We start from the raw sequence: 22470 nt of genomic DNA, 5'->3' as shown, positions 1-22470 counted from the left end.
ACTGCGCAGCGTAGGTCTTGACTGCGTCTTGCCGCTTGTGTACTTTACATACGACCAGAATTTCTTCGGATTTTCTACCAAATTTCGAGACAATGTTTCGTTGTGGAACCTATTAAAGGCATCTCGCATCGAAGTACGTGCCAAATTTCGCGCGTCTGTAAATTTTAGCCCATCTTCAGGATTTCGCGTTCTTCTGAACTTCGCATGCTTTTTCCGTTGCCTCTGCAACAGCGTTCGGACCTTTTTTGTGTACCACGGGGGATCCGTTCCATCTCTTACCAATTTATGAGGTATGAATATCTCAATTGCTGTTGCTACTATATCTTTGAATTTGAGCCACATCTCGTCTACATTCGCATAGTCAGTTCGGAAGGAATGGAAATTGTCTTTTAGGAAGGCTTCTAGTGGCACATTATCCGCTTTTTTAAATAAAATTATTTTGCGTTTGTTTCTGATGGATTTGGAAGAAATGGTATTGAGCCTAGCTACAATGGCCTTGTGATCACTAATCCCTGTATCAGTCATGATGCTCTCTATCAGCTCTGGATTGTTTGTGGCCAAGAGGTCAAGTGTGTTTTCGCAACCATTTACAATTCGCGTGGGTTCGTGGACTAACTGCTCGAAATAATTTTCGGAGAATGCATTTAGGACAATCTCGGAAGACGTTTTCTGCCTACCACCGGTTTTGAACAAGTATTTTTGCCAACATACCGAGGGTAGGTTGAAGTCCCCACCAACTATAACCGTATGAGTGGGGTATTTATTTGTTACGAGACTCAAACTTTCTCTGAACTGTTCCGCAACTGTATCATCGGAGTCTGGGGGTCGGTAGATTTGTGTATTCATGTACTATTTTGCTTAATCTTAAATTTGTATGGATTCTGTTATCTAGATTTGTGTATTACACAGTTCAATAGTCTAGAATTATTACATGCAGTTTGTTTGGTCTCTTAGTTAGAATTAAACATAATGCTCCAATTTTTTATTCTCAGAAACCTGTTGGTGGTGTCTCAGTGCTGGGAAATATGAGTGTAACTGCCTCACAGCTTATAAGCAGATTGCCATCAAATGTTAAAGAATCTGGGAACAATGACACAGTTACTAAAAAAATAACAGAAAATAAACCAGAGACAAACCATATCACCCACCCAAGAGAGAGATCAGAGTGAGTATTATATAGAAATGAACCCTGTCTTTTTTGTCTATCTCTTTTTATTCTCTACACACCTATAAATGTGGTATCAGATTGTCAATATGCTGTGAGAGGTGAATGATATGTAAATAAAAGAATACCTGAAAATATTGGAATTCAGTGGAAAATACTGAACGAGAAACTAATTGCAGCATAATGATACAATTAATATTATCCAACACAGCTACTGGAAACAGATGTTTGTTATGTTTTCACCAACTATTGCAACTGGTGTTTTAATGTGTAGTTATAACTTATTAATATTAACAAGAAATCACAACAGCTGTTGTGTTACACATTTATTATATCCTGACTGATTTCATTCAAAAGATTATCATAAGGTTACAATGCCAACAACGTTCTAAACAAATCCCCCAGAGTTGTGCCAATATCGTGATGTAAGAAATGTGGTTAACTTATATAGGTAATGTTACAGGTGAATTCTGGAACATAACAATCATATAAACACTCTGTCAACCACCTGGTAGAAGCACGGTATGCATGAATGCAGGCAACTTGGCTTCTTCGATCAAAATACTTGACTGAAATCAATCTTCATCTTAGTTGTTTGAGAATGGCTCTCAAAAAGCTTATCATTTGTGCAGCAGCCTGTAGTGTAATGTTGGCAGTGAGGACATTGATTGAATGATAGAAAGAGAAACAAAAGAAATTGTGGGTAGTGAGAAGAGAAGCTTGAAGCTTAGTTAGCAACAGTGCAAGGACATGAAAGGAATATGAAAATTATTTCAGAATGCACACACACACACACACACACACACACACACACACACACACACACACACACCCACACACACCCACACACTTTTCACTCTGTGCTTTATGAAACAAGCCACTATTATTTGAAAGCAACGTGTTCAATTAAGAAATGACAATTCTACTAAATATTATCTCATAGGATTGCTAAGAATTTTAGTGTCAGGTGAAAGATATTTACTGATAATCGAATAATGTGTTTATATCCCATAAAACGCCTATGCAAGAAAATTACTTTAGTGAGGAAATTTATAGTAGTTGTGAACCTATGCAGGAGAAACACGAAGTATTGATGGTATCTGACATTTGTTCAGGAAAAAGCTGTGCCCCAATTAAAAAGCTGCACTCTTTCCCCAAAATTTGGACTTGAAATATTAGGGTCTCTCTTAACAGTGTAACTTAACAAATGTTTCAAATTAATGACGATGTAAATAAAACAGAAAGAAACTTCCACATGGGAAAAATATATTAAAAACAAAGATTCCAAGACTTACCAAGCGGGAAAGCGCCGGCAGACAGGCACATGAACAAAACACACAAACACACACACAGAATTACGAGCTTTCGCAACTGGCAGTTGCTTCGTCAGGAAGGAAGGAAGGAGAGGGAAAAATGAAAGGATGTGGGTTTTAAGGGAGAGGGTAAGGAGTCATTCCAATCCCGGGAGCGGAAAGACTTCCCTTACGGGAAAAAAAGGACAGGTGTACACTCGCACACACACACACACATATCCATCCGCACATACACATACATGTGCGGATGGATATGTGTGTGTGTGTGTGTGTGCGAGTGTACACCTGTCCTTTTTTTCCCCTAAGGGAAGTCTTTCCGCTCCCGGGATTGGAATGACTCCTTACCCTCTCCCTTAAAACCCACATCCTTTCATTTTTCCCTCTCCTTCCTTCCTTCCTGACGAAGCAACTGCCAGTTGCGAAAGCTCGTAATTCTGTGTGTGTGTTTGTGTGTTTTGTTCATGTGCCTGTCTGCCGGCGCTTTCCCGCTTGGTAAGTCTTGGAATCTTTGTTTTTAACAAATGTTTCTGTTGATATGATGTCTGCAACTGTTGTTTGCATTATTCATGGTTGATAAGATCTGTTTACAGTTGTATAAATTTTATTTTCTAAAGAAATGAGAGCACAACTATGTTTCATGAAAACAATTCAATCTTCAGTTGCATTAGGAAAATTGTAACTATATATGATGACTATACAAATCACCAAACTCTTAGAAAACCAAAAGAACTTGTAGTAACATAAAGAGGATAACACAGTATGTACATAATATTCATATGAGTCAACTAAAATGGGTTAGTTTAGTGATTCTCTTGTGCATGGCATGTAAGCAAAAATTCATATCATAAATTCCAAGGCTGCACAGAAAACAACTTGCAGAATTGGGCCTACATAATAGTTCACTATGTTTAAAAGAGCATAACCACTCCAAATGAAATAAATAAATAAATAAAATAAAATAAACTAATAGTGGCTGAACATCCCACAAATCCAATACACAGCATCAGTGTGTACATGATATGTCCCATTTATATGCCTACAGATAAAGGCTCCACCACTGTTGTTTTGAAATGCAAGGATTATCTGACAGTAGGATCCCACCAGCTGTCAGATACACCCACCTACAAACGTTGGCACAGAAATCCAGCAGGATCTTAAGTTACTACTCAAATCCTTAGGCCCAGCCCCGAACGTTTCCCCAGAGTCCATCTCTCTGCTCACTCCTACACTCTACACGCTTCCCAAAGTCCCTAAACCCAACTGCCCAGGTGCCCCATTGTGGCCAGCTACTGTGCCCCCACTGAGAGAATCTCTGCTCTCGCGACATCTTCCCAGTTTGGATTGAGAGTGAGGACACCCTATCCACATTCCTCCAGAACCTCAACAACTTCTCCCACATTTGCTTCACCTGGTCCTTCTCAACCCAACAAGCCACCTTCCGTGATGTGACCTCCACCTCAAAGATGGCTACACCAGTACCTCTGTCCATATCAAACCGAATAAATACCAGCAATACCTCAACATCTACAGCTGCCACCTGTTTCATGCCAAGAAGTCCCTTCCATATAGACTAGCTACCTATGATCGTTGCATTTGCATGACGAGCGGTCCCTCTGGAAACATACCGAGGGTCTCACTGAAGCCTTGTTTCAAAAACAAATCTCCCATGCCTTATCTTTCCAGTCTCCCATCACCTCTCAAAGTCCCACCGTCCGGACACAGAGGAGCATTCCTCTCGTAACTCGGTATCACTCAGGACAGGAGCAACTTAATACATTCCCTGCCATCGTTTCTGCTACCTCTCATCATGCCCTGAAATGAGAATTGTCCTGCCCACTGTCCTTCTCACCCCTCCCACAGTGAGAATTGTCCTGCCCACTGTCCTCCTCGCCCCTCCCACAGTGGTATTCCGCCATCCACCGAATCTACACAATATACTCATCCATTCCTACACAACCACTGCTCCTAACCCCTTACCTCATGGCTCATATCCCTGTAATAGACCTAGATGCAAGACCTGTCCTATACGTCTTTCCACCAATACCTACACCAGTCCCGTCACAAACATCACCTAGCCTATCAAAGGCAGGGCTACCTGTGAAACCAGTCATGGTATCGAAAAGCTAAGCTGCAACCACTGTAGTGCATTTTATGTGGGCATGACAACCAACAAGCTGTCTGTCTGCATGAATGCCCATCGACAAACTGTGGCCAAGGAAGAAGTGGACCACCCTGTTGCTGAGCACGCTGCCAAACATGACATCATTTATTTAAATGACTGCTTCACGGCCTGTGCCATATGTATCCTTTCCACCAACACCAGATTTTCTGAATTGTGCAGAGGGGAAATTTCCCTGCAATGCATTCTACGTTCCTGTAACCCTCCAGGCCTCAACGTTTGTTAGTCATTGCCCTGTCCCACGCAGCCCATCCTCTGTCCCCATTCCAGCATGACACAGCCCTCATTCCTCCATCACACCCAATATTTCTACTTACGTCCTTTTCCGCTGTCGCCCCTCTTTACACCTCTACACTGCCCTCCGTCTAACCTCTCGACTGCACATAGCTGCCCTGCTCTCTTTCCACCTCGGTCCTGCATGCTCCCCGACAGCATGTCACTGTCCGCCACCCCACCCTGCTATCCCTTTTTCTCCCCACCCCAGCCTCCTCCTTACTCCCAACCAGTCACCACTCCCATCATGCACAGGTGCTGCTGCTGACAGTGTAACCTCGGTTGCCTGAGACTGCAGTCGTGTGTATGAGTTGCGTTTGCATGAGTGTGTATGTGTGTGTTTGTCATCTGGTTTTGTTGAAGGCCTTACTGGCCGAAAGCTATATTTGTGACTGTCTTTTTGTTGTACCTCCGTTTTACAGCAAGTAGCAGCTTTCCTTTTCACAATATTGTAAATTGATACGTGTCCATTGAGTGACATACCAAACCCACACTGATATTCAAATGCCAGGTGATGTGCTGTGTTGCTATTACACAAGCAAGTGCACTGCGGGCGTGATCTCACGGTGAAACTATCGCTGCTGTCGTCATGTCTAAAATATCATGAATTAGCACTGCTACCATCGTGCTAACTTCTTCCATGTATGAAAGACACTATCATTGTGGATAATAACATCTGTAGTATATGGATTGGAACATCGACAGGTGTAACCAAAATTATACCTCATAGAGAGGTATTAATTTACCAAAAGCTCAGAATGGGTACAATTTAGTGACAGTTTTTGTGTATGCCGTCACATGGTGGTACCTGAATTTTTGAGATGAATTTTGAAAAATAAAAAATGTAACAGTGCATAACTGTGTTGATTGAATGTGATTGTAAGGCAAAAGCTTCCTGAATGTACAAGAGAATATATTGCTTGATTCTTTCAAAGTGCACTGTTTTAGTTGACAACTCCAACTTATTGCATACTATCTCATCTTTCTGTAAGTATTCTCTTAGTATCTTCTACAAGTTAAACTTCTTCTCAAAGAGTCAAGTACTGGTTAAGGTACGTAGAGTAGAAAGGTAGACCATTCCAGATAGTGCACTCATTATTGGCCAGCATCATGCTTTTTGTCATCAGGCAGCCAGCTTGGCAGCCGCCTCAGCATCAAGATGTGACAGTAACTAAATTTTCAACCTCTTCCTCCTATTTAATTCAGAGCATTCCACTGATAGGATGAATTAGTATGTGGTGTAATCAAGAGAATAAGATCAATCAATAATAGCAATGCTTGGGAAGCTTGTCATCATACAGAACTAACTATTGATATCAGTCATTTATCCTTGTGGTTTAAGCACATAACTCCCATGAACACTTTACAAATTTGTGTACTTCCTTATACCAACCACAGTCAACAAATAAAATGAGAATAATCTGCAAACATACATTATAATACTAGGCAGAAAAGTTCACTCCATGTTATAGGCCGTGATGTAGTTGAGAACAAATTCCTTTTGAAACTTCCTAGCACACAATAATGACATGCCAGACCGGACCACGAACCTGTGACCTATGCTTTTGTCAGACAAACACAGTTGCCAACCTGCCCTCACAGCTTTATTTCCACTAGTACCTTATATCCTGTCTTGAAAATTTCACAGAAGAGTCTTAAATAACTTGTGGAACTAGATCTTCTGGAAAAAAGGATATTGCAGAGACCTAGCTTGCGACAGCTTAGGGGATTGTTTATAGAATGAATTTTCATTTCACTGTAGAATGTGTGCTGATTTTAAACTTTCTGGCTGATTACAACTGTGTGCAAGATTGAGACTCCAACTTGGGACATTGGCCTTTCACAGCAAGTACTCTGCTGAACGAGCTGTCCACATACAACTCACATCCCTGTCTCACAGCTTTACTCCTGCCAACACCTCATCTGTGTGCTAAACTAGGAATATGAACATGTGTTCTTTGTCTAAACCATGTTTCCACTGTATTCTTTCTTTCAGGAGTGTTAGTCTGATAAAGATATGCAAGGAAACTTCTGTGGAGCTTAGAAGGCAAGAGGTGAGATATTGATGGAAGTAAAGCTGTGAGGACTGTTAGTGCGTCATGTTGGATAACTCAATTAGTGGAGGACTTCCCACTGAAAGACAGAGGTCCTAGATTCAAGTCCCAGTATGACACTCAAGACATTTCAAATCGTCCCTCACTGCGGTGCAGAGTGAAAATTCATTCTGGAAATGTGTGGTGGTCTTTAGTCTTGAGACTAATTTGATGCAGCTCTCCATGCTACTCTATCCTGTGCAAGCTTCATCATCTCCCAGTATGTACTGCAGCCTACATCCTTCTGAATCTGCTTAGTGTATTCATCTCTTGGTCTCCCTCTATGGTTTTTACCCTCCACAGTGCCCTCCAATACTAAACTGGTGATCCGTTGATGCCTCAGAACATGTCCTACCAGCCAATCCCTTCTTCTAGTCAAGTTGTGCCACAAACTCCTCTTCTCCCCAATCCTATTCAGTACCTCCTCATTAGTTACGTGGTCTACCCTTCTAATCCTCAGCATTCTTCTGTAGTACCACATTTCAAAAGCTTCTATTTTGTTCTTGTCCAAACTATTTATCATCCATGTTTCACTTCCATACATGGCTACACTCCATACAAATACTTTCAGAAAAGACTTCCTCACACTTAAATCTAACTCGATGTTAACAAATTTCTCTTCTTCAAAAACGCTTTCCTTCACATTGTCATTCTACATTTTATATCCTCTCTACTTTGACCATTATCAGTTATTTTGTTCCCCAAATAGCAGAAGACCTTTACTACTTTAAGTGTCTCATTTCCTAATCTAATTCCCTCAGCATCACCCGACTTAATTCGACTACATTCCGTTATCCTCATTTTGCTTTTGTTGATGTTCATCTTATATCCTCCTTTCAAGACACTGTCCATTCCATTCAACTGCTCTTCCAAGTTCTTTGCAGTCTCTGACAGAATTACAATGTCATAGATGAACCTCAAAATATTTATTTCATCTCCATGGATTTTAATACCTACTCTGAATTTTTCTTTAATTTCCTTTACTGCTTGCTCAATATACAGATTGAATAACATTGGGAAGAGGCTACAACCCTGTCCCACTCCCTTCCCAACCCCTGCTTCCCTTTCATGTCCCTCGACTCTTATACCTGCCATCTGGTTTATGTACAAATTGTAAATAGTCTTTCGCTCCCTGTGTTTTACCCCTGCCACCTTCAGAATTTGAAAGAGAGTATTCCAGTCAACATTGTCGAAAGCTTTCTCTAAGTCTACAAATGCTAGAAATGTAGGTTTGCCTTTTCTTAATCTAGTTTCTAAGGTTAAGTCATACGATCAATATTGCCTCACATGTTCCAACATTTCATCGGAATCCAAACTGATGTTCTCTGAGGTCAGTTTCTACTTGTTTTTCCATATGACTAAACAGAATTCATGTCTGTATTTTGCAGCTGTGACTTACTAAACTGATAGTTCACTAAATTTCACACCTGTCAACACCTGCTTTCTTTTTGATTGGAATTATTATATTCTTCTTGAAGTCTGAGGATATTTCGCCTGTCTCATACATTTTGCTCTACTCCCGGCGCCTTGTTTCGACTTAGGTCTTTCAGTGCTCTATCAAACTCTTCACGCAATATCATATCGCACATTTCATCTTCATCTACATCCACTTCCATTTCTGTAACATTGACCTCAAGTAAATCACCCTTGTATATACCCTCTGTGTACTCTTTCCACCTTTCTGCTTTCCCTTCTTTGCTTAGAACTGGGTTTCCATCAGAGCTCTTGATATTCATACAAGGTGTTCTCTTTTTTCCAAAGGTCTCTCTAATTTTTCTGTAGGCAGTATCTATCTTATCCCTAGTGAGATAAGCCTCTACAGCCTTACATTTGTCCTCTAGCCATCCCTGCTGAACCTTTTTCACTTCCTGTCAATCTCATTTTTGAGACGTTTGTATTCCTTTTTGCCTGCTTCATTTACTGCATTTTATATTTTCTCCTTTTGTCAATTAAATTCAATATTTCTTCTGTCACTCAAGGATTTCTACTAGCCCCCGTCTTTTTACCTACTTGATACTCTGGTGCCTTCACTACTTCATCCCTCAAAGCTACCCATTCTTCTTCTGCTGTATTTCTTTCCCCCATTCTTGTCAATTGTTCACTTATGCTCTCCCTGAAACTCTCTACAACCTCTGGTTTAGTCAGTTTGTCCTGGTCCAATCTCCTTAAATTCCCACCTTTTTGCAGTTTCTTCAGTTTTAATCTAAAGTTCATAACCAATAGATTGTGGTCAGAGTCCACATCTGCCCCTGGAAATGTCTTACAATTTAAAACCTGGTTCCTAAATCTCTGTCTTACCATTATATAATCTATCTGAAGCCTGTCAGTATCTATAGGCTTCTTATACGTATACAACCTTTTTTTATGATTCGTGAACCAAGTATTAGCTATGATTAATGTGTGCTCTGTGCAAAATTCCACCAGGCGGCTTGCTCTTTCATTCCTTACCCCCATTCCGTATTCACCTACTACTTTTCCTTCTCTTCCTTTTCCTACTATCGAATTCCAGTCATCCATGACTATTAAATTTTTGCCTCCCTTCACTATCTGAATAATTTTTTAAATCTCATCATACATTTCATCAATTTCTTCATCATCTGCAGAGCTAGTTGTCATATAAACTTGTACTACTGTAGTTGGCATGGGCTTTGTGTCTATTTTGGCCACATGGCCACAATAATGCATTCACTAAGGTGTTTGTCGTAGCTTACCTACACTTCTATTTTTTTATTATTTGTTATTAAACCTACTCCTGCATTACCCCTATTTGATTTTGGATTTATAGCGCTGAGTTCACCTGACGAAAAGTCTTGTTCCTCCTGCCACCAAACTTCACTAGTTCCCACTATATCCAGCTTTTAACCTATCCATTTCCCTTTTTAAATTTTCTAACCTACCTGCCCGATTAATAGATCTGACATTCCATGCTCCGATCCGTAGAATGCCAGTTTTCTTTCTATTCTGGAAATAGCCAGGGTTTTTTGTCCATAAAACCAGCACAGTATGACATGCTTAGATGCACTAAACCACCTGAAATTTTGTTTTTTGAAACAATTTTCAGCAGTTATGCAGTGTCTGCACAGAGATGTCTTGCTTTGCTTCCTCACCTCAGTTTGTATGCTTGAAGCCTCCCTATTGCGAAAGTCTGAATTATATTTAACATAGTTAGAGGATAACACTTTTGTTTCATGTTGAGTGGAGATAACATAGACAGCACTAACACATGTAGATATTTTTCTCCTTGGGCACCAGTAGCAATGTAAACAATGCTGTAGTTGTTTTAAGAGTAAAATGTTATATGTTAAAGAGATAGTATTCTCAAAAGTAGTAAAAAAAATTTGTGAGGAAAGCAATTATGATGTTCAAGGAAAAGATAACACTGACCTATAAAATGCAAGCGGTTTTCTGTTTGGTTATGCTCATGTAGATTAGCCCACTGTAGATAACAAGATACATTTTTCAATGGCTGAAGATAATATGCAATGGAAATTGGAACTCAGTATTATGCAAATGAAAGAGGAGTTTCTTTAACTGCAGGTGTGGTGCATACAGAGATAAGGCAGTAGTGAAGTTACAGTAGAATCTCTGTTGGTGACTAACCTGCATCAATCAATGTGCTAGGGACTTTCTGCAGGTGTGGTTGTAAATTTACAATGAAAATGAGCGAGATTTTGAGGTGGTAGGTAGTTCGTAAGACTTCTGTGGTAGATATTGGTGATTTTGATATTGCGTATGTCTAGTTTATGCACATTTGTTTGAATGGTTGTTACAAGGATTTATGTGAAAAAAACTTCCATTCAGAAAATGGAAAGAAGGCCTTTCTTGTAACATATAATTCTTTCTACAGAGCATATGGGATAAAGGCTGTGCAAAAGATACGGAAGAGCTGGTATATGGTGCAACTCTTTTCAAAAATGGCACCCCTTCTGATGGTGTCAGATATGCTTGTTGTTTTTCACAGACTTTTATGTGAGCAGTAACACCAACTGACAGTTTTTCTGAATAAGTGTTCACTTCCAAACTGTATCCAAGATTACAGTTAAACTCCTGGTTGCAGAGCACTTGAAGTTGGTTCACAACCTATGCCACGTGTCCAGTACAAGCGTATCTGAATTTCTCCTTAAAATACATCTTTTGACCCCTTGATCCTCCTGATGTCAGTCTCTGCCAGCCCATGTTTCTGTGCACCAACTGCCTGTTTCACTAAATCTGCTCCCATTTCCTCCTCTCTGCAGTCTCCCACTTTGTATCATTTCTCTCTCCTGTCTCTCTTCTACCTCCCCTTTACACCCGACTCCTGTACTTCAGATGCCCCTCACCTGTGCACTGGTGCTACATTCCTTTCCTGTTCCCTTGCTACCTTCCACTCTTCACCTCTTACCCATTCCAACGACACATAATCCCATTCAAGCTACAACACAAGACACTGTAGTTGGACAAAACAACGTATCTCTTCTGTCTCTGTCTCCTCTCTTCCCCCTCTGACTGTAAATATGTTTTTACATAAACTTTTGCACCAATTTCAGTGAAATTTGGCACAAAAAAAACTTTTGAGTGTTGGCATGGTGGGGTATATAGTTACCTGGCCCAAACAGGAACAGAGATACAAGAAGAACCTGTTTATTCGGCCTCTGCACTATAGGCTGCCCTGCAGGACAGACATGTTGTGTGGGAACAGCATGGGCCTGTTTTATCTGAGGTGGTATTGACCTGTTTTATCAACATATTTTGTAGGGGCTATATTTTCAGACAGTCACAGCTAAAGGAAGGTTGAGGAAGGCAAGAGGTTGTGGTTTGGGGGAGAGTGGACAGGAGGTGGTGGGAAGGGTGAGAGGGGGAGGGGGAGGGGCAAAAGGGAATGTACAGAGAAAGGTATGCAAAAGAGGATGGACAGGGAGAAGGGTGGTAAGGAGTTAATGAGTGGGGAGGGGGCAGAAGGGTATAGAAAGGGAGACGGGGGGGGGGGGGGAGGAGCAGATGGACAGTGAGGGGTGGGGAGGAGGAGGAGGAGGAGAAGGGCAGATAGGGAGTGAGGAGGAGATGGATAGAGAGAAAAATGGGAGGAGGAGTAGATGGACAGAAAGAGGAGGGAAGATCACAGGGGGCAGGGGAGGAGGAGGTGACGGACAAGGAGAGGATGGAGGAGGGGCTGGACAGAGAGAGAATGGAAGAGATGATTGGGGGGAGGGGGAGAGAGGGGGGGGGGGGGAAGGATACATGTTGTGCAGGTAATTTTGTCATGCCTCATAGGAGCTACAGGTGTGGATGGGTATGGCTGAGGAGAGAGTGGGGGGAAGGTGATGTACAAAGAGAAGTGGCGGAGGAAATGGGGAATGCGGAGGGACAGGTGGACAGATTGAAGTGGGAGAACGAGGGGAGAAGGGGTCATTGAGAGAGGGGAGGAGGAGGTGTGTACAGTATATGTGTCGATTTCATATGTGAACAAAGCTGTGGGAAAGAGGCTAGAACTTCAATAATTTTTGTTTGTTGCTGAGTTAAATTTTATTTTGATACTTACATTTTCTTTTTCAGTTCACCTGTCAATCATCCAAGTGTGTCAAAATTAATCCAGCAGAAGAAACCACAGTCTTTATTTGATGATGATAACGATTCAGATGAAGACAATTTGCTTTTCTCTTCTGCCAGTTCAACTGGATCAAGATCTCGCCGAAGCATTGATGTACTGTCATCTGAAAAGAAAATAGACTATTCCTCAGAAGAACCACCTAAAAAGACTAGCCTCTTTGGTAATGGTAGTAGCACACTGATTCCTCCTCCTGATGATACAAACACTGATTTATTCAGTGTGAAGACCAGTGGTTTAACATTGGGAGCTAGTGATGGTCAAAATTCTTCAGTTTCACATGAAAATGTGCCTACTGGTGGTTTGTTTGATGACTGGGAGGATGATATCCAAAGCACTGAGTCCAAAAAAGGTGATTCTCCAGCATTAATCCCTGTGGATCAGTCAGATAATAAAGGTATGTCAAAAGAAATAAATCATGGTTCCAAAAGTGACAGTCACAACAAGGGATCCTCATTGTTTGATAAAGAATCGGATAATACCTCCATTTTCTCTGGGGATGTAACCGATAATTTTGTAATTTCTGGTAATGCTCCAAAAAATGACATATTTTCTGAAATTGGAAATGATGTGAAACCCTATGTTACTCAAAGGCAAAATAGCAAAGTGAACTTATTTTCTGGTGATGATTTTGATGAGGAAGTTGATATATTTGGTGAGAAACTGAGATCAGATAAGTCAGAGAGTGTGATAAGTGAGAAAGTAACATCATTGCCAGATAATAAAACAGACCCAGTTCTTTTCATGGCAGCAGAACCACCAGTTTTCCCAGATGACTCCACTGATAGTATCTTTTCAGTTCCAGTTGATGGAACACCAAGTAAAGAAAAATCAGTAGTAAAGGCCACTACTGAAACAGAAAATACAGAAGCTGCACCAGCCACAAGCAGAAATACATATGACACTAAGAAACCAGCAATAACTAAAAAACCTGTTGTTTCAGTGGGTAAGCCACAAACAGCAACACGTCCTGTAGATAAGGATGTAGAGGAAAGTACATCAGAAATTTCAGTACAGTCAGCTGCAGGTGTTAGTCAGCTAACACCAGATGTGAATGGAATGCATAATCATAAAAAGCAGACAGAGATAGGGAAAGAACATGTAGATAGTGAGATATATTCAAAGAAGTCTGACAAAAAAGATGAGGTAATAGCATCAGTCACCAAACCAAAACCACCGAAGACACTAGACATAAGAAAAACTACTGCTCTGCAACAAGACAGCTCAACGGGAGAAGACACCTTTGGAGAGAGTTCACCTGGTATAGGTGAGGAGTCATTTGGTGACTCCCAAAAGACAGAACGTCTCTCTTCAACAGCTTTTGGAGAGTTGTTGAAAGGTTACTCTCCACCTGATGATAAAATAGATGGATTGGTATTCAGCAGGGAGAAACAGCTGAGTGAAACTAAAAGAGAACCAGCAGAAGAGGCTGTTACATCACCCAAATCTGGTGAGATAATTGACTATGTTGAATCTACTTCTTAATAACTCTTACATAAGTGACAATGCTTGCCATGTTGCTATTCCTTTAAACATCTTGCAGAATTATTGCTCTCTCTTGGCTTTTGTTTCTAACTGTATGGAGTAATTTATGCTGTTGTAACTTTTGTTTTCAGTTACGGAATTAGGACCCTGACAAGACATAATTAACAATTAATAATAGTGTGCATTAAGCATTGTTTGATTTATTGTTCTTCATCAGTAATGGTGGGGGAGTTTTGTTTGTAAACCACTTTCATGATAATCTAGTGTTTGTCAATGCATAAGGAGGAGAGCCAATTTCCAGATTGGTGACGTACAATGAAAAATAGTGTTCCCTTCACATTTATATGGTTGGCATCGTCAAACTGTCAACTGACAATAAATTCGTACTGATGTGCATACCCAAATAATGGACAAAAACTGTGTGCTATATTGGGATTGACACTTGTGTGCCTTACATTATTGGCTGCAGTCAGCATCTGACATCCATACAGGTGGTCTCAGTTTGAGCACCACAGGTCTTTAATAGGTATGTGCTGTTGGGGTTAGTATATCCTTGTCGTCTTTTGACGTTATCCAGGCAGCATTAGTGGTTCCACAGTTAATCATGGGCTCAGATCCTTGGTGCAAGTTTACTGATTGCTTCATAAAGAAAAATCATTGTTAGAGGTTCAAGTAATTGCTGGAAAAATTATCACAGAACTAAGATTTGAGCCCCAGACCATAGAATTTGCAGTCTCAAATTTACCTACACTACCTCTAATATAATGCAGAATTGGACCACTAGATGGCATGAGACCGGCCAGTATAAAAGGATGTGGGGAATATTGTGTTGTCAGTAGAAAGCAGTAACAGCTGCGAGTTCCAACAACACACTGGCTTGACTGTATACAGGGAGTTAAAAGAATGGGGTACTGTGGCCAGGCTGCTCCTCATAAGTAACATATTTCTGTACCCAATTGTAAGGTATGCTTGAGGTGATGTAAAGAGCAGTGTAACTGGATGGTGGATGACTGGAGACAAGTAATGAACCCTTTGGCAATGTAATGAAAAAGATTGGGTTTGAGGGATGCCTGGGAGAATTAACAAGTGCCATCTACATAGGGCAAGCAGTGAAGTACGGAGGACGAGGTGGTGTTAGACCATGGGAGTGCTTTTCATGGTTATGGTGGTGGTCGTCTTATTACGCTGAGGAAAACATTAAATGTGGAAGAATATGAACACAGCATTTTGACTTCTTACAATAGAGGAATAGTTTGGATATAATGATTGTTTTTGTTAGCATGACAATGCACCCTTTCATGAGGCAGCATCTGTGAGGTAATGGTTTGTGGACTGTAACATTCCTGAAAAGGGCTGGCCTGCCCAGAGCCCCAACCTGAGTCCATGGAGACAACTTTGAGAGAAATTCCACTCCAGACCCCAGTGTCAAACACCACAACCTTCTCTGTTTCAGTTCCTGAGGAAGAATGGGCTGTCATTCTTCTAGACATTCAGACACTTCATTGACATTGTTCCCAGCAGAGTTCAAACTGGACACATGCCATATTAATGACGATTAATAGGTGTTCGGATACTACACACACACACACACACACACACACACACACACACACACACACACACACACACACACACACGACCCCAGTGTCTGGCTGCTGAGGCAATTCTATCTTCAGCAGCCACAGACTGTGGTCGTGCGTGTGCGTGTGCGTGTGCGTGTGCGTGTGCGTGTGCGTGTGCGTGTGCGTGTGCGCGTGCGCGTGCGCGCGTGCGCGTGCGCGTGCGCGTGCGCGTGCGCGTGCGCGTGCGCGTGCGCGTGCGCGTGCGCGTGTTTTGCCTATTTCTGATGAAGTCCTTTATAATGGTCTTTTTGTTGTGCCTGTCTGCAACTACTGTTTTCTTAATATTGTCATATTCTATCCTGAATATTCCATTGAGTAGTAGAAAAATAGTTAAACAATATTAAATCATCTGAAAAAATGATTATTTGCATCCAATGGAGAGGTAGTCAATGCTTGATAAATATTTTTGTAAGTTTAGCAGTTAGATGTTCTGGAGTTCTCAAACCCGTGTTGGGCCATTCTGATTTAGGTTTTCTGTGATTTTCCTAAATTGCTTCAAGCAAATACCAAGATGGTTCCTTTGAAAGGGAACAGCTGACTTCCTTTCTCTTCCTTCCCTAATCCAATGGGACTGATTACCTCGCTGTTTATCTTTGTCCCCCCACCCCCCCCCTCCCCTCCGAGTCAACCACCCAACTGTCTGCTTGAGTTACTGGTAATTTAAATTAAATTCAGTTACCGGAATATGATACTTTTTTTTCCTCTGCTACTTTTTAATATTCTTTGAATGTATGTGCCAATATTTATTTGCAGGTGAGAAGCTTCCAGGAAAAATTCAGCGTCCAAACCTTAATATTGATCCACTCGCTCTGTTACCTGGAGCAAAACCACCTCGCAAAGGTTTTCAGTCTGAGGAAGGTATTGGATTTGACCAGCCAGCAGCTGACATAACTGCACCACTCCATAGTGCTGGAAAGGTAATACACAGTGCCTAATAAATTTTACTGATGTGTTATGATAAGGAAAAATCTTGGATGGCATATAAAGAAGACTGCAAATGTGGTTAAGCTTTTAGATTTGTTCACCTTCAGAGCTAAGTGACACACACACACACACACACACACACACAGTGACAGTGCTACATTTTCTGGGTGGCTACATTGCACCAATGCCACAGCATGTCTGCTTTCAGGGGTTGTGCTGTTGTAAGTTGGTGAGAGGAGGAAAGAGGGAGGGAAGGTGTGGAGGCAAGGATGAGTTATGGCTGAGAAGGAGAAGTGGCAAGGGGACATGATAGCAATGTGGCATCAGTATCGGGATAGAACAGAGGGAGAGGGAAAATGTTGAAAAGAGTGTGTGAGTGTAAATGTTGTCGTGGAGGTTGGTAAGGCGACAGAGCTGCATATGGATATTAATGTGAAACAGTGACAGGAGGATTGTGCGCTCAGTGAATGTGTCCTTACGTTACATGCTTCCATGTCGTGGGAGTTCATGTAAGTGCTCGTGTTTTTTATGTGTGTTCAGTCATTTCCCACAGAACGGATTTTCCACAGATTGTGCAATGGCTTTTAACTGTGGCGTTGAAGGCCCATTCAGTAGGGAGTAGAATTTGCCCTTCTGACTTACATGATAGTGTGGCATTGACATCACCCTTTTCACACTATGGCTGCTCAGGGAAAACATTGTATAGTGACACTTCTGGAGTGCTAGGTATGCTTTGTTGGTTTTGCATATGACATCTCTTCTAGTCTGTCTGTCCCACTATTACTGCTTTGCAGATCAATGACTGTTCCACCTTGGCTTGGATTTTAAAGATTTGAACTTAAGAACACTGGCAGTTAGGATCACAGATGCTATTTTATTTGTCCATTTTTCATCCTGCAACCAACAAAGATTCATAGAAAGCACGCTATACTGTGCTGCATGAGGTACTAAAACTTTTCTCTCTGTAGTTCTAGACCACTTTTCTGTTTCTGATGCAGGTGCGTGACTTCATTTTTGGAATCAGGTTCTCTAGTCTTCTATTCAGATTTGAATCAAATCATTGGATCTGTATAACAGTGTAATGTTTTTTCTTGACAACACAGCATTCCACCTCACAACAAAGTACTATGAATGCAGCCTCTAGACACTTCTTAAAACAGGAAATTTTATTATTTCAACAGCTGGTATTCATCCATCGTATATTGTGTACCTGGCATTGATAACCAGCTAGACTCCATGTGAAAGACTAAAAATACAAAAATTAATAATATCACATGCAAATATTACATGTACGTGTACACAACCCATATTTGTAACTGTGCAGGTGTGCTTTCTGCTATCCTCAAAATTTTGTGTTTTTATTATCTAGCCATACTCTCTGTCTGGCTGTCTGTTAACTCATCACCCCTTGTTAAAAAGTTACTAATTTTTATTTGCCAAAAGAAATTATTTTGATGTTCTACACTGTGATTTTGCTTGGAAGGAGAGTGTTATTTCCACAGAACGGTGTGGCTTCAAAACCAGTTCAAAGTCCAAAACGACGCCTCCTATTTATCCTCATTCATCACCTACCAAAGAAGATGAAAATAGACATTCACTAAAGAACAACAAGGAATGAGGAGATGACTCGATCATTGCCAAAATGTGTAAGAACACCAGAAACAGTGCTATTAATAAACGGACTAAGGCAGTCCTTAACATCTTGGAAACAGAACAACTTGGATGTGGCTATTCCCCTCCCCCCTCCCCCCTCGCCACTGATCCACCCACTTCTTCTTAACCCAGGTGGCAGAGTGGACATAAACAATTAACTAGAAATAAATAACTATGTACTGTTTCTTTTTTTTATGGCCTAGAACATTCTCTTCAAAGCACTACAGAGTATGACAGAAAAATGATTGGACTCACAGTTGGATGAAAACCAAAGAGGCTTCATGAAGAAAGAAATTTGATGTGTCTCATGGAACATGAATTTTAAATGTATTTTCTCACATGTGTGAACATATAAGTAAGAAAGTTGTAGTTCAGAAAGACATAGGAATCCACTGACTGAACAATTCTTCTCAAAATTATGAAAACTTGGCTTGGATGACAAAATAAGGACTGTTACCTAACGAAACTCTTACACACACTTTCAAACTCAAATTTATGGTAGATATTTCAGATGCTTTTGAAATTGGGATGAGTTTCAGGCAAGGAGCTGGTCTCATATTTCTACTTTTCTACTGTATACCCATGAAAATTATCTCCTAGAGGCAAAGGTGTTGGAAATGTGATCAGGCTAGTATTAGAAACATGAATTTGAGTTAACTGCATAGCTTTTGCAGCTGACCTCACACTTTTTTCTGATTCATTACACACAGTTTCAATACAAATCAACAAACTAAATACACAAGCATCAATGGTGGGACTTCAGGTCTCCTTCAGGAAACATGAATGTATAACAAACGTCATGTATATGCCTAAGAGTACTTCAGGCACAAGAAAGTTAGATCAAATGCACAGAGAAATTTAGAAGTACCTATGACAGTTGACAGGATCCAACATGCATAATAGATCAAGAAATTGAAAATTGTGTATCTACTAACTATAAATATTTAAAGGAAGAAATCACCCTTGCTAAAGTAGCAGCAGCCAGTTAATATTTCTCTCACCTGTGTCTAATATACTAGTTATAACTGTTCCATACCTATCTTCCATAGACTCCTTTCTCCTCTCTGCCTCCCCCCCCCCCTTTTTTTCTGGCCTGCTCATCACATTCAGCAGTTTGTCTACATAACATAGTAACCTAAAAATGGAAACCCCAGGTTGGAATATCAACAATATTAGGAAAGTGATAGATTTTTTTTCTCACCGGAAAGATGACGTATTGAATTGCAGACAGGCATAACAAAAAGACTGTTACACATTACAGCTTTTGGCCAAAGCCTTCTTCACCAAAGAACACTTGTCAGCTCCGACCAAGTTGCGACTCACGTGAATAGCAGTCTGGTGTGATGCAGCGTAGGAGGAGGGATTAGTAGAGACTGCCAGGTACAGCGTTGGGAGGTGGGGCGTGGGAGGGTGGGGGGTGGAGGGGAGGATTGGAAAAGGAGAGCAGCAGGGGAGGAGAAGGGGCTGGCGAGTACATTGGCAGAGAGCGATACATCCTCAACACCTTCCCATCTATCCACTTCACATGGCCCTCCTCAACCCAGTGTGCCACCTTCTGAGACATTGACCTCCTCTCCTCTGATGACCTCATCCATACTTCTGTCCACATCAAATCCACCAACCACCAACAGGACCTATATTTTGACAGGTGCTATCCCTTCCACATCAAAAAATCCCTCCCCTACAGCCTTGCCACTTGTAAACAGTGTATCTGCAGTTCAAAGAACTCCCTTTCCCAGTATGCTGAAGATTTACCAAGGCCTTCACGGATAGGCTTTATCCCCTGGGCCTAGCCTTCAAACAAAATTCCCGTGCCATTTTCCCCACACACGTCCAATCCTCCCATCTTCTCCAAGAGCCAGCTACAAAAGAGTGCCCCCTTCATCACCCAATACACCCCGGAATGGGTGTCACGACTTTACCTATCATCATGTCCTGAAATGAGGGACATTTTACCCCAATTCCACTGCATTCTACTGCATCCCTATGCCACTCCCAATCCCAACCCTTTGCCATAGGTATCATATTCCTGTAGAAGACACAAGTGCAACACCTACCCAATACAGCCATCTAGCACTTCCTCTTCCATTGTTGACACAGGCATATTGTACTCAATCAAAGGCTGGGTCACCTCTGAACACTAACAGTTTTTTATGAACTGCACAGATGGGAGTTATCCTTACAAGACATTCTTTGCTCCTAAAATTATCCCAGCCTCATCCTATGATAAGCTGCTGTTCCACACCCCCACCCAACAGTTTCTGCTGCTTCATCCAGAACCTACGTCCCGTTTCACATTTCCTCATCCTTTTTGTGTGCCACTCTCTGCCTATGTACATGCCTGCTCTTTCCCATCACCTGCTCCCCTCCTTTTCCATGGCCCATTTTTTTTTCTCCACCCCTTCCCCCCCGTCCATTCCTATGCTCCATCTCCTTACACTGCACCTGACAGTCTCTATCCTCTGTATACCCCACCCATACACTGTTATCTATTCCGCCACCTTCTCTGCCCCACTCCAGATTGCTGTTTGCGTGGCAGTTGCATTCTGATCAGAGCTGGTGGTGGTATAGCTGCCATGTATGCATGAGGTGTACTTGCTTGTGTGAATGTGTGTGTGTTTTCTTTGCTGAAGCTGGCCAAAAGCTACCATGTGTAAAAGTCTTTTCATTTTCCTTATCTGCAACTCCTCTTTAAAGTGAGTAGCAATCTATCCTGTTCCTTATATTGTTGATGTAGTACTCTGTGCCATTACTCACTTGTAAAACATATTTGGCTTATACATTGCTATACTTTTAATCTCTTTGAAATTCATCTACATTTATACTCCGCAAGCCACCCAACAGTGTGTGGTGGAGGGCACTTTACGTGCCACTGTCATTACCTCCCTTTCCTGTTCCAGTCGCGTATGGTTCACGGGAAGAACGACTGTCTGAAAGCCTCCGTGCGCGCTGTAATCTCTCTAATTTTACATTCGTGGTCTCCACGGGAGGTATAAGTAGGGGGAAGCAATATATTCGATACCTCATCCAAACAAGCACCCTCTCGAAACCTGGCAAGCAAGCTACACCACGATGCAGAGTGCCTCTCTTGCAGAGTTTGCCACTTGAGTTTGTTAAACATCTCCGTAACGCTATCACAGTTACCAAATAACCCTGTGAAGAAACGCGCCACTCTTCTTTGGATCTTCTGTATCTCCTCCATCAACCCGATCTGGTACGGATCCCACACTGATGAGCAGTACTCAAGTATAGGTCGAACGAGTGTTTTGTAAGCCACCTCCTTTGCTGATGGACTACATTTTCTAAGGACTCTCCCAATGAATCTCAACCTGGTACCTGCCTTACCAGCAATTAATTTTATATGATCATTCGATTCAAATCGTTCCGTACGCATACTCCCAGATATTTTACAGAAGTAACTGCTACCAGTGTTTGTTCCGCTATCATATAATCATACAATAAAGGATCCTTCTTTCTATGTATTCGCAATACATTACATTTGTCTATGTTAAGGGTCAGTTGCCACTCCTTGCACCAAGTGCCTATCCGCTGCAGATCTTCCTGCATTTCGCTAAAATTTTCTAATGCTGCAACTTCTCTGTATACTACAGCATCATCCGCGAAAAGCCGCATGGAACTCCCGACACTATCTACTAGGTCATTTATATATATTGTGAAAAGCAATGGTCCCATAACACTCCCCTGTGGCACCCCAGAGGTTACTTTAACGTCTGTAGACGTCTCTCCACTGATAACAACATGCTGTGTTCTGTTTGCTAAAAACTCTTCAATCCAGCCACACAGCTGGTCTGATATTCCGTAGGCTCATACTTTGTTTATCAGGCGACAGTGCGGAACTGTATCGAACGTCTTCCGGAAGTCAAGGAAAATAGCATCTATCTGGGAGCCAATGTCTAATATTTTCTGGGTCTCATGAACAAATAAAGCGAGTTGGGTCTCACACGATCGCTGTTTCCGGAATCCAAGCTGATTCCTACAGAGTAGATTCCGGGTTTCCATAAACGACATGATACTCAAGCAAAAAACATGTTCTAAAACTCTACAACAGATCAACGTCAGAGATATAGGTCTATAGTTTTGCGCATCTGCTCGATGACCCTTCTTGAAGATTGGGACTACCTGTGCTCTTTTCCAATCATTTGGAACCTTCCGTTCCTC

General features: G+C 41.5%; 1 protein-coding gene across 2 annotated transcripts in view; it reads left to right on the top strand.

Annotated features, from left to right (window-relative positions):
* The window catches only part of LOC126284873 (WASH complex subunit 2), a 204574-nt gene that overhangs the window by 108217 nt on the left and 73887 nt on the right, over nucleotides 1-22470 (top strand). For both annotated transcript variants that reach the window (XM_049984113.1, XM_049984112.1), the window contains exons 12-14: nucleotides 993-1165; nucleotides 12556-14057; nucleotides 16468-16631. In XM_049984113.1, coding sequence (XP_049840070.1) covers nucleotides 993-1165; nucleotides 12556-14057; nucleotides 16468-16631 — 1839 coding nt within the window. The remainder of the gene's footprint in view (nucleotides 1-992; nucleotides 1166-12555; nucleotides 14058-16467; nucleotides 16632-22470) is intronic.

The sequence above is a fragment of the Schistocerca gregaria genome, chromosome 8 (assembly GCF_023897955.1).
Source record: "Schistocerca gregaria isolate iqSchGreg1 chromosome 8, iqSchGreg1.2, whole genome shotgun sequence".
NCBI lineage: Eukaryota > Metazoa > Arthropoda > Insecta > Orthoptera > Acrididae > Schistocerca > Schistocerca gregaria.
This window is presented reverse-complemented; position numbering and strand designations above follow the sequence as displayed.